This window comes from Priapulus caudatus, unplaced genomic scaffold (genome assembly GCF_000485595.1).
Source record: "Priapulus caudatus unplaced genomic scaffold, Priapulus_caudatus-5.0.1 Scaffold118, whole genome shotgun sequence".
NCBI classification, from domain to species: Eukaryota; Metazoa; Priapulida; class Priapulimorpha; order Priapulimorphida; family Priapulidae; genus Priapulus; species Priapulus caudatus.
This window is the reverse complement of record NW_014577179.1, coordinates 118,589-130,385: the sequence shown is the minus strand read 5'-3', so window position 1 is coordinate 130,385 and position 11,797 is coordinate 118,589. Positions and strand designations below refer to the sequence as shown.

The 11,797-nt window shown below is 48.5% G+C and overlaps 1 protein-coding gene across 1 annotated transcript in view; it reads left to right on the top strand.

Moving 5' to 3' along the window:
* The window catches only part of LOC106805564 (sodium channel protein 60E-like), a 54,760-nt gene that overhangs the window by 2,325 nt on the left and 40,638 nt on the right, over positions 1–11,797 (top strand). Inside the window, exon 2 of the mRNA XM_014807214.1 lies at positions 10,908–11,036. Coding sequence (XP_014662700.1) covers positions 10,939–11,036 — 98 coding nt within the window. The 5' untranslated portion in view covers positions 10,908–10,938. The remainder of the gene's footprint in view (positions 1–10,907; positions 11,037–11,797) is intronic.

Genomic DNA, 11,797 nt, shown 5'->3' with positions numbered 1-11,797 from the left:
TCTCTCTCTTTCTCTCTCTCTCTCTCTCTTCTCTCTCTCTCTCTCTCTCTCTCTCTCTCTCTCTCTCTCTCTCTCTCTTGCCGGGAGAGAAACATCTCTCTTCGCGGCCTAGAATTTCAGCACGTCCCAACAGCGGGTTTCACCTCACACGTCGGCTTCAGCGGGCTTCAGCAGGCCCTCGGCTTCTGTCGGCGCTCGCCGTGAAAGCGAATAAAGACGGGCCACGGGCCGCCGCTAGCACTATCCGACATTCCAGCAACCAGCAGCAACCCCCGCGCGCGCGCGAGAACATTCGATGGGCGTCGTTTTCGCATCTGCTTTCGTTGTTTATCCGCATCGTCGGCGGGTCGCCGCTTGTCGTCGTTCGGCAAGCAAAAGTGTGAAGAGAATCGCGAGAACATCGTGGTAAACGAGCGCAGACCGACGGCGGGGAAACAAATTGACAGATCCGGTGTACGTCTCGGCACAGGGAAGACATCTTGTTGATCAAATGACCAACTGCCTCTCGGCGAACTGAAAAGACGCCAAAATGGCCGCCAAAATGTAAACATGGTTACGGATAGCGCTCTCGTTGGCGCTGTATAAATAGCAGCCGGCCTCGTCGTTGGTGATGTTTGCCATTCAGATTGCAGTAGTGGGCAGTGGTGGCATTCGGTAGAGCTGTGGCGATGTAGAGAGATGGTCAGTAGATTTGTAGCTCGCGCAGTTTGCTGTGGGCAGTGGTGGCATCTGGTAGAACTGTGGCGATGTAGAGAGATGGTCAGTAGATTTGTAGCTCGTACCGTTTGCAGTAGTGGGCAGTAGTGGCACCCGGTATAGAGCTGTGGCGATGTAGAGAAATGGTCAGTAGATTTGTAGCTCGCGCAGTTTGCTGTGGGCAGTAGTGGCATCTGGTAGAACTGTGGCGACGCAGAGAAGTCGTCAGTAAATTTGTAGCATAGCCCCCAGTACAATCAATCCTGTTTCCTGTTCCTGTCCTTCTAATTCTCTAATCCGCTAATCGTGTATTTGTCGTGATTCTGTAAGGAGACGTTTGGTGATATTCTCGGTGTGCCTTCTTGGGAACATTGCTGTTTAAATCTTCGGTTACATTTTTAATTGCATCATTGTTAAAAAATTTTGTTATGTTATTGCTAACGTGCTTTAATTTATCACATTCCTGGGTATAACATTAGAAACCTCTCGTAGTGACGCCCCTTGTTGTGTCCCTTGATCACATTTTGGTCGCATCGCGTGGCCGCATCATCTGTTCACATACCTCTGGCTATACGTTACTGCACACACCTCCTTGTTTACACGCATGCTTACATTCTCCGCTACATTCTAGGTCACGTTCTGGTCAGAAGCTCAGTTACATGATTTGCCCGCGCCATTGGTTACGCGCCGGATTACACTCTCGCTCGCGTCCCCCACGGCCACTTCCTTGCTCGTTCGCCGTCAGTTCTTACCGAAACAAAAACATTAAAACGTCGTGGCAAATTGCCGTTCCACTTGACATCAGCACGGAAAGCTCCGAGATATACGGCCGCGCCGTCCGCCGACGGATTTCATATTTGAACCATTCGTACATCAATACAATTATAACCCCGGCTAGACTGATTGCAGTTCGTCTGTTATTTGGCAGCAACGTTAAGTTAGGTACGATGCAGCCAATCCGTTGTTATTTATTCATCGTGCGGTCTCTAGATACGCGAGTCGGAAACTCGGGGGAGGGCCTAACATCTTACAAGGGCTTCGCCGAAAGTTTTCTCCCCCAACTTGGCTCAATTTCGCTGCGCTCGTGCGATATTTTTATTTTCTTTCGTGTAGAGCGTCGTGTCTGTAGCTGGCGGCGTGGGAATGGTGCGGAACATGATGCGATTATTTGAATCGTGTGGATTAGGGCACGGTGGAACATCGGGGTATTCATTGTACTGATCGCCTCCAAAGAAAATGTTCCGTGTGCCCGTGTTTTAGCTGCTAATAAAAATCCGGAGAGAAATCCATAAGAGTCCGGCCGTGGTGCTGTCACGCGTCACGACACCGTAGCCTGTCATCCGCTAATAGTACAGTCAGTTAGGTCAGGACATCATCAAAATCGTTCAAAATGTGAAAAAAGCGTGAAAATTGGTACACTTGCATACTTTTGTATGCTCTTTCATTTAAAGACAGGACACACGCAATCCAACTACAACTTCGGCCGCCATTTTAAATTTAAAATGGCCGCCGTCATTTCTTAAAAAATAGCTATATCTCGGTTAATAATCTTCGTACAGACTTGAAAATTGACTGACAGACGTAATTTGGGTTACTTCTTTATACAACAACGTGATGCATGTGATCCAATGGCGTTTTCGGTCACCATCTTGTTTTAAGAATGGCCGCCATAAAAATTACAAACTTAGCAATATTTCCGTTCACAGAAGATATAGAGACGTGAAAATTTGCAGACTGGCGCAGGTTAATAAGCTATTTCATATTAAAACAAGACACACAAGTTCCAATTATAATTACAGCGGCCATATTGAATTTAACATGGCCGCCATAACATTTTACTCTGTACTTCAAAATGATCAATGGCATAGTATAACAGATATAAACAAACATGGTGAAAATGTTGAATTACCGGTTTTTCTCAGTATATCATAACAAACACAATGCCAAACTGGCAATACCCAGTGTGAGAGAGAGATGATTCAAGACAACAAGTTGTAGTATACAGTACACAAGAACATGCATAGCAAGCTAAATAATACTATTGTTCAAGTTAAACAAATGTCTCGAGACTGCATTGTCCACAAGTTGTCGCAGATTGTCACTCATTGCGATAACATGTACCTGCACAAACACAAAGTTCAGTACATGGAAGGGATGCGTTGGTAAGTAAGTAAGTAAGTAAAAACTTTATTTAACGACGGTAAAACATAAACATAGACGTTGGAACATTTGCAAAGAGGTCTGCATGCCTTTTTGCAGCTGCATTTTATCAGTTCCTTGCAAGATTTCGCTGTCTCTGGAAGTCCTGTTCAGAACGGAATCCATTAATCACTGGCGTCCTTGGTCTATCCCCAGTCCGATGGGGTTGGTAACTATACTGTGTAGCTACAAGGGACCGGCCCCAAATATGTCCTGCTTGGTATGCAGCCCTTTTGATATGTTCAGCGAGGGCAGCTTCTGTCGGTGGTATCCGATCTAGCTGCCTACCTTTGCCAAACAGATGTTTCCTTTCCAGGTCTACGTGGGTGTATAGACTTGTTCTGTCATAAAGTAGTATGACGAATCTTTCCAGCTGACGCATGTTCTCATCTGTGATGCAAGTTGGCGTTTCAGATAGACACACGAATATTGGCGTTATATCAGGGTAAGCTGTCCAGGTGTCCCACGCTGTTTTCTTTCTAATGCCGCCGAACGATGAAGATGTGTCGCACCCGCTAATAGCATGAAAAAAAGGAAGTGCTCTGGCCTTCTCTTCGCCAAGGCTGGTTGCAATGTCATTAGCTGGTATCACCCTGTAGTGTTACTTGACTCCATAAGCAATCCACAGTTCGTCAAAAGATAACGCATGGAAGTTGGCAATTGCAAGAACCACAACATCAGTGTCAACTGACCTAATCAATACTTTCTTGTTACCGTTTTGTGCGCAATGGAGAGCATGCAAGAATATCCTAGTGTCAGATTCTTCATGATTTGATGGAGCCAGGTCGGACCCGATGTCACACTCGTGTGCAGACACAACGTTCTTGTCTATTGTGCTGTACAGCTCCTTTTCTTCAGGGGATAGTCTCGAAATGCATTGCGACAGGTACTGGTATAGCTCGCTTTTATTTTCATCCACGCGGAGAAAATCCTGCCAGTTTTTTGGAATTGGTGTGGAGCTTTTGACTATCACGCGGTACCCTGTTTCCCTTTTCTGTCTCGCTGATTGTTTTACGCTGTTCTTGATGTATTGATCCCAGACCACATCTAGGCGCTTTGCGGCTTGCAAGTTCCTGAGGATATAAGATATGAACACCTGATCTCTATAGTCACCAAATGTTGCACATGAGTTTGGCTGCAGCATATTGACCACGACGGAGCCATCCAAAATTTTGGCATCTACTGCCGGCGTGTTGCCATCAGAAGGTGTAGCCAACTTATCGAGGCATCCAATGAGGTCAGACTTGGTACATTGCCTCAGCTCTCCCATGTTTGAAAGAGAAGGTGGTGAACCCTGGTTTTCATGTCTGAAGAATTCGTCCATGTAACCGTTTCTGGACTGGCAGGAAATGTACATTCTGCCAAACAATTCACAATTGCTTTTCAGAGTTCTAATTTGGTGTGACGTCCGCGACTGTTTTGAGGATGGCGTCTTGTGGAATATAGTGATGTTGTTCGATTGGATGATGTTTGAGACTGGAGTCACTCGCTGCTCAAGCCGCTCGGTAACGTAGGTGTCATATTGCGATTGCCCTATCTCTTTAATAGTCTGGAGATTGGTGACTGCACTTTCTCCCATAACTTCCTTCGTGTCCAGCCTAACGAGATCCGTGTGGTCTTCTGCGAACGGGTTGCCCATCTGCTGGAATGTTGTGACCATTGCCTTGACATGTTGAGCAAACTTCGCTTAAACGGCGAGAGATCGATCATGGTGTTTTGTAGATTTCTTAGAAGACATTCCAGGCGATGTTTCGAACTTTTTCCGCGTTGTATAAACGTCGACTTGCAATCATTCACATCATGACGAAATTAATTAAACAATTCGTTGAGATTTTGGTCTGTTTTTGCTGGGTAATAATTTTTTAACTATTTTTTTGTGTTCAGTCAGTGAAGAATTAAAGATGTATATTGCTACATGTGTATTCAAGTTGTCTTATTAGGACATGCGTAATTTAGAAGACTAATGCGTATGTTTTGAACTGCTTGTGTAGTCTACACGTCGCGTTTCCTTAAAGAACGGCACATTAAAGATGCGTGTTTACAACTCCACGATAAAATGCGTGTTTTTCCATCGTTTCCAACGCGTGTTGGATACGGCACGTGTCGACTTGGCCGGCGGGGTATTAACCTGCGCCAGTCTGCAAATTTTCACGTCTCTATATCTTCCGTGAACGGAAATATTGCTAAGTTTGTAATTTTTATGGCGGCCATTTTGAATCCAATTTTCATTCTTTTTTCACATTTTGAACGATTTTTATCTAATCTACTGTACTATAACAAGAAGATCAAGAAGGAGAGCGTGGAAAAAACCGTACATCGTGTAGTTCTTTGTAATTCGATATCGATGGCAAAAAGGAATAATTGAACGTGACAGACTGTGGAGGCTCTATACCGACCAACCCCCAAGACATTCCCGCAACTTTTTATCGGTTGAAAAATATTGTTACGACGATACAGGATTGCGGGCACGTTCGTTGAATGCTCTTTCCTTTGTCCGCGTCCTTCATGATAACGCTTTGCTCATACTATACCCATACTTATATTTGTATAGCTGTATGTGTATATAACGATACGCTCGTTCTACGTTGTAAATGGACAGATAACCTCTAATCGATGCGCATGCTATCGCTTGCTTCGCTTTCTGCAGGAAAGTAAACCAAGGTAAAATACAGATTCGAGCAGAAATCGTATTTGTAACGATGTCCAATCTAAATGGTGGTTTTGGCTTTCACTGGGGATCTGTTACAAACGGCCCTGGCGCTTCTATCCTCGTTCCCGTTGCGCGTGACGTCATCTCAAAAGATGACCAATCAGCTTTAGATACGATGCTTGTGGTCGGTATTTCTTATTCACGCACGCGCTCGGCGTAGCTCGGCTGATTCCGTATGCCTAACTTCGGCTGTATAACGTATATTTTCCACACCATTACCAGCACATTGCATCCGATTAATCACATCACGTTGGTATAACGCAGGCCGCCAAATCCCCAACATCCTGGACAGAAAACGCGTGATGCAATTCAAAATACAATAATTCGCCACGACATCGAATATAGCGGCAAAAAGTTGTGAACTATAAAGCAGTAAAACTGCCTGTTTCTTTTCTCGGTCACCGGTAGTGGGCGCTGATCTACGTAATTACCGAGTTACCGACGCAGCATCGTATCCCCTGCTAGCCACACGCTGCTGTGTGGAGCCACTGTTAGTGTATCTTACAACTACGTGCACACCGGTCTACTGCACACATATCATACAGACCAACTACATACACATCAGTATAGTTCTTATACATATAGTACAAGTCAACGACATATCGTGCTAGTCCACTGCACACTATAATTGATACAGGGGCGTAAATCCGTACCGAGGAGTGGGGGGGTGATCACGCGAAGGGGGGGGGGGTCTGGGGGCCCTCCCCCAGAAATTTTTTGAAATTAGACCCCCTCAGATGCGTTTTCTGCGCGAGCAGGGGGGGTCCGGACCCCCTGGACCCCTCCCCCTGCTACACGCCCCTCAGGTAATTGAAATGATTTAGCGTCTGCCCAGTCTCCAAATTAGCATAAGTAGACTGAACTTTCAAGGGGGCACGGAGCGAAGGCAGTTTGTGTGTGGGTAAATCTCAGGGGGATATTTGACAGCCATCCCCCTCCTTCAAGAGCAGGCGGGATGCACTCCCCCCCATCTCCCCCGGGATGTACCGCCCATGAATTGATACAACATATATACTATTGCCACATATTCTAAAAACTACTACTAGTCAACAACATACAAATTACTACAACACAATTTTGTACACAAAGATACTACACCATATATTTACAAACTAACGACTAGTCAACAACATGCTATAACTACAACATTTACCTACTACAACACAATGCTTTGTATTCTGCAATTATTACTCCACTTAACGACTCATATTAGTCAAAACCTAGCCGGTTATCACCTACACAAGGCACAGCTTCTAACAACTCACGTCGCCGGCAGTGCGAGTGCAAGGCTGATGACTCCAGCAGACAACGAACACAGCTGTCGCATGCACGTGACCGTGATGATCCCATCTATTAGATTCCCCATCACGACACGCGTCGCATCTCTTCTGCCCCTCCTCTTAACCTCCTTTCCCCTCCCCCTCCTCTCGCCTCCTCTCCCCTCCTTTCCCCCTCCCCTCCTCCTATCTCCATCCTCCCCGCAGTCCCTGCCTCCCCCTCTCTCCCCTCCTCCTCTCCTACTCTCCCCTCTCTCCCTCTTCGCCTCTCCCCTCCTCTCCCCGCCAGCTTCCCCGGTCTGGCCCCTCTGCTCCTCCTCTCCTTTTCTACCTCCTCTACCCGCCTTCCACTTCCTCTCCCCTCCTTCCCCTCCCTCTCCCCCGTCTCCCTCCTTCCCGCTCCTCTCCCCTCCCTCCCCCCCCTACCCCTCGGCTCTTCCTCCTCTACCCTGCTCTCTCTCTCCTCTTCCCTCTTCCTCTCTCTCCCTCTCCTCCCCTCACTACCATCCTCCCTCCCGTCTCCTCCTCTCCCTCTCTCCCCCTCCTCGTCCCTTCCTCTCCCTCATCCTCTCCCCTCCGCTCCTCCCCTCCCCTCTCCCCTCTCTCCTCCGGGAGAGTACTGCTACCCTTGCTCTCCTCTCCTCTCCCCCTTCCCTCGTCTTCTGTCTCTCTCCCCCCTCATCTACCCTTGCTCTCACCTCCTGTCACCCTCCTCTAATCCTTTCTCTACCCTGCCTCTCCCGCTCCTTGGCCTCTCTCTGTCTCTCCCCTGCTCTCGCCTCCCTCCCTCTCTACCCTTTCGTCTCCCTCTGTCTCCCTCCTCTGACCCTCTCTCCATGCTTTTCCCTCGCTCTCCCCTCTCCCCTTTTTCTTGGCCCTCTTCCCTCCTCTACCCTCTCTACGCCTCATCTACCCTCCTCTGCCCTACCTCTCCTTTCCGGCTGTCTCCTGCTACCCTTCCTCTCCCCTCCTCTCCTCCTTTACCCCTCTTACCCCTCTCCCCTCCTGCTCCCTCCTTCTATTCCTCCCTCCCCTGCCCTCTCTCTTCCTCTCCCCTCATCTTCCCTCCTCGTCCCATCTCTCCCCTCCTCTCCCTCCTGTCCCCTCTCGCCCCTTCTCTCCTCTCCTCTTCCTTCCCTCTCCTCTCTTCCCTCTGCTCTGCCTTTCCCCTCTTGCCCCTCCTCTCCCTTCCTGCTCCCTCCTCTCCCTCCTCCTCCTCTGCCCTCTTCTACCCTCCTCACCCTCTTCTCTCCTCCTCTGCCCCTCGCCGCCTCCCCCCTCCCCCTCTTGCGCTCCCTCCCTCCCCCTCCTCTTCCTCTCTCCCATCCGCATCCACCACCCACATAGCTAGCCTATACATGGTAAATCCTTCGCTTTGCACATATAGTGGAGGCGTGGTGTGCTGTGTGGGTTGACTGGTCGGGGCGCAGAGCCCGAACTTAATGAAAAACGATTGACGTGGGCCGGTCACCAGTCGCACAAACACCAACACACACACACACAACACACACACACACACACACCGCACACACACACACTCACCACACACACACACACACAACACGGCGCACACCGCACACGCACACGCACACGCACACGCACATCACACACACACACACACAACGACACACACACACACACCACTCACACACACACACACACACACACACACACACAACAGCACACACACACCACACACACACACACACACACCGTCTGTCATATATTCCGGCCCATAATACTGCGATTGTATCCACGTCTGTTGCCGGGAGAAAGCAGCGGCGCACGAATGCGCGCGACTACAATAAGCTCAATTGGCACCGCGGAGCGGGGCTGCGTCGGAACCAACGTTACAAACACCGTGTTTCTGCTGTCGACGAAAATACACGGCGAATGCTGTTACTGCGACCGTAGGTGCTGTGCGGTATGGAGGGCGAAGGGGGGTGCAACCTTGCGTACGTTTTGGGCGATAAAAATAACAGCCGTCTCGGTTCCGCGTCTGCGCGCGCGCTCCGCCTGCGTGCGTGCCTGCGGTGGGTCTGCGTGCGGCGCGTGCGTCGTGCCGCGTACACTGCGCGCAACGCTACCCAGCACCGAGTTATGCGGCGAGCCGTCAAGCAGCCGCACTCTTCTCTCTGCCGCACAGATGTAATGTAATATGATATAATTTGCTCGCCGCTACGGCTCTCCCGCGACACGCATGGCCGCCCCCAGTGCCATGCGTGCGTCGTAAGAGCGAGCGAGAAGAAAAGAAGAATAAGAGAGAGGGATTGGAAGAGAAAAAGATAAAGGAGAAGAAAACGATAAGAGAAAATACAGAGGGTCGAGACGCGCGCACGCGGGCAGCGAGAAGAAAGGATGAACAATGAAAAGAAGAAAAAACATCATAAAATAAAAATGAAATAACAAGAGAAGAAGTAAGAGGAAGAGAGAAGCGATGCGAATCGGAGTGAAGAGGAAGAAAGGGAACAGAGAAAGGACTGAATATATATATATATATAATATAGTATAATATTATATATATATATAATATAAATATATATATAATATAAGTATATCTCGTGTCGTCGCCCTGCGCGCGACTCGTCGTGCGCGCGTGCGTGGCGTACTGCTAAAGGAAAGAGAAATATGAAAGAAGAGATGGGTCGGATGAGATGAGAGAATGAAAAATCGAGAGAGAGAGAGACGAACGAGGAAAAGCGAGGCACAGATACGAAGGCTGAAATGAAAATGAGAGAATAGAGTGCGAAAGCAGCGACTAACGGACTGGTATTATGGTGGCAAGGGGATTTACATACTGCGCGCAAGTTAATCAACATTTGTCATGGCGCGTCGTCAGCTTAAACATGGAGGGCCACGCCTGCGCCGCAGGTGCTGAGAGATAGACGCCCGATAAGACATTGAACTTGGCATCTGGTTTTTTTCCTGTAACGGTCTTGGGTTATGGCCCCCCCTAGCGTAGACTGGGATGGATTCTTTGCCTATATGCTCCGGGACTCGGGAATCCTAGACACCACGCCACATTCGCGTTCGGGCATATCATGCGGGTGTGTTATACTGGTGAATATATATGATATATATATATATAGATATATATATATAATATATATATATATATATGTATAACATTGCTCATGCATATCATCGTGGCTGCGTGAAATGTGTGTATGCGTGGATGCTTGCGTGCGTGCGGCGGGCGTGCGTACATGTCTGCGTTCGTGTATGTGTGCGTGCGTGCGTGCGGGTGTTTCATGCATCGGCTACCGTCGCCCCCTCCAAAAAAATCTCTGCGAGTAGAAATAACTAAGAACTCGTGGGCGGCGGGGGTTAAACTGACCCTAGGCCGGTCGGCACCCGTATTTCGTTACCAATCGCCGGCCTAAATGCGCCCGCACACACACACAGTAGCGTACTCTACTAATAAAGCTAAGTGCTCGTCCGACGAGTCACGCATTATTCCGGGCGGGCCCGCGTCCGCGCGCGCGCGTCGGGGAAACGTTTGCGGCAGACGTGAGTGGCAGGCGGTGGCCGCATCCCGTGGGGTCCTTCCCGCGCGCAATAACAACGAGCTAACGACGCGCTGCCAGCGTCGTTAGCGACCTGGTTATTTCGTTAGTTATTACAGATTCGCGCGCCAGATATTAGGCCCCGCCGTTAGAAGAAGATGTTATACGGCGTAGCGGAGAGTATGCGCAAGCCGCGCGATGTCCGTTAGTAAGGGGGCAAGCGGGTGGGAGGATGGAGGAGAGGGGAGTAAGAGAGGGGATGCTGTCAGTTGTGCATTAGAATGTTAACGTACATTTTGTTGTGCGTTTCGACATGTTAACCTACTCTCGATGTTTTCAGAAGTGAATGCAAACTAATTTGCTTTTATTCATTCCGGATGTTTTTTGTTTGATAACTCAATGACTCGCGAGTATGTGAACATTTTCTTTAAACGGACGCAGGTGGAACCGGTGCCGATATTCTGTCTGGTTTCGGGTGCCATTGATTTTCTTCATCATTCATTTTTTTCTCGTTTGCAGGTACGTGTTTCTAGGTATCTATACGTTTGAGATGGTGATAAAGGTGATAGCTCGAGGCTTCATAGTGAATAGGCATACCTACCTACGTGAGGCATGGAACTGGTTAGATTTCATTGTTATTGTATTAGGGTACGTACTCCTTCTTTATGCATGTTCACATATAAACACACACATGTATATTTATATATATATATATATATATATATATATATTGTATGACGCGTCTGCCCTGAGATATAGACTCCCCTTCTAACAACCAAAGATATAAATTAACTTATATTCACTCACGTTTGACTCTTTCGTTATATAAAAAACAAACGTTAAGCGCTTAAACTGGACACTAAACTTTACATGGACTGCTGCTATTCGTCGACACTCGCAAGCTCTACGGCATTCTCCTGCGCGATGCTACCCAGTGTAAACGGGATTAACCTCCACACGGTCGTCAACACAGCGACTAAACCCATGACTGCTATGAAGCGACGCGTTTATAACGCCCGCGTAAATAAATCGGTGACGGCGCGTGGCGCGCGACGCGTGGTGCGTGACGTATGATGTGTGACATGTGACGTGTGACTTGTGACGTGTGACTTGTGACGTGTGACTTGTGACGTGTGACTTGTGACGTGTGACGTGTGACGTGTGACGTGTAACGTGTGACGTGTGACTTGTGACGTTTGACGTATGACGGGGGACGCGTGACACGTGACGTGTGACGTATGACGTGTGACATACGACGTATAACGTGTGACGCGTGACACGTGACGTGTGACATGTGACGTAGGACGTATCACGTGTGACGCGTGACACGCGATGTGTGACATATGACCAGTGACCTGTGACTTGACGTATGACGGATGGCGGATGATGCGTGACCTCGTTAACGTGTG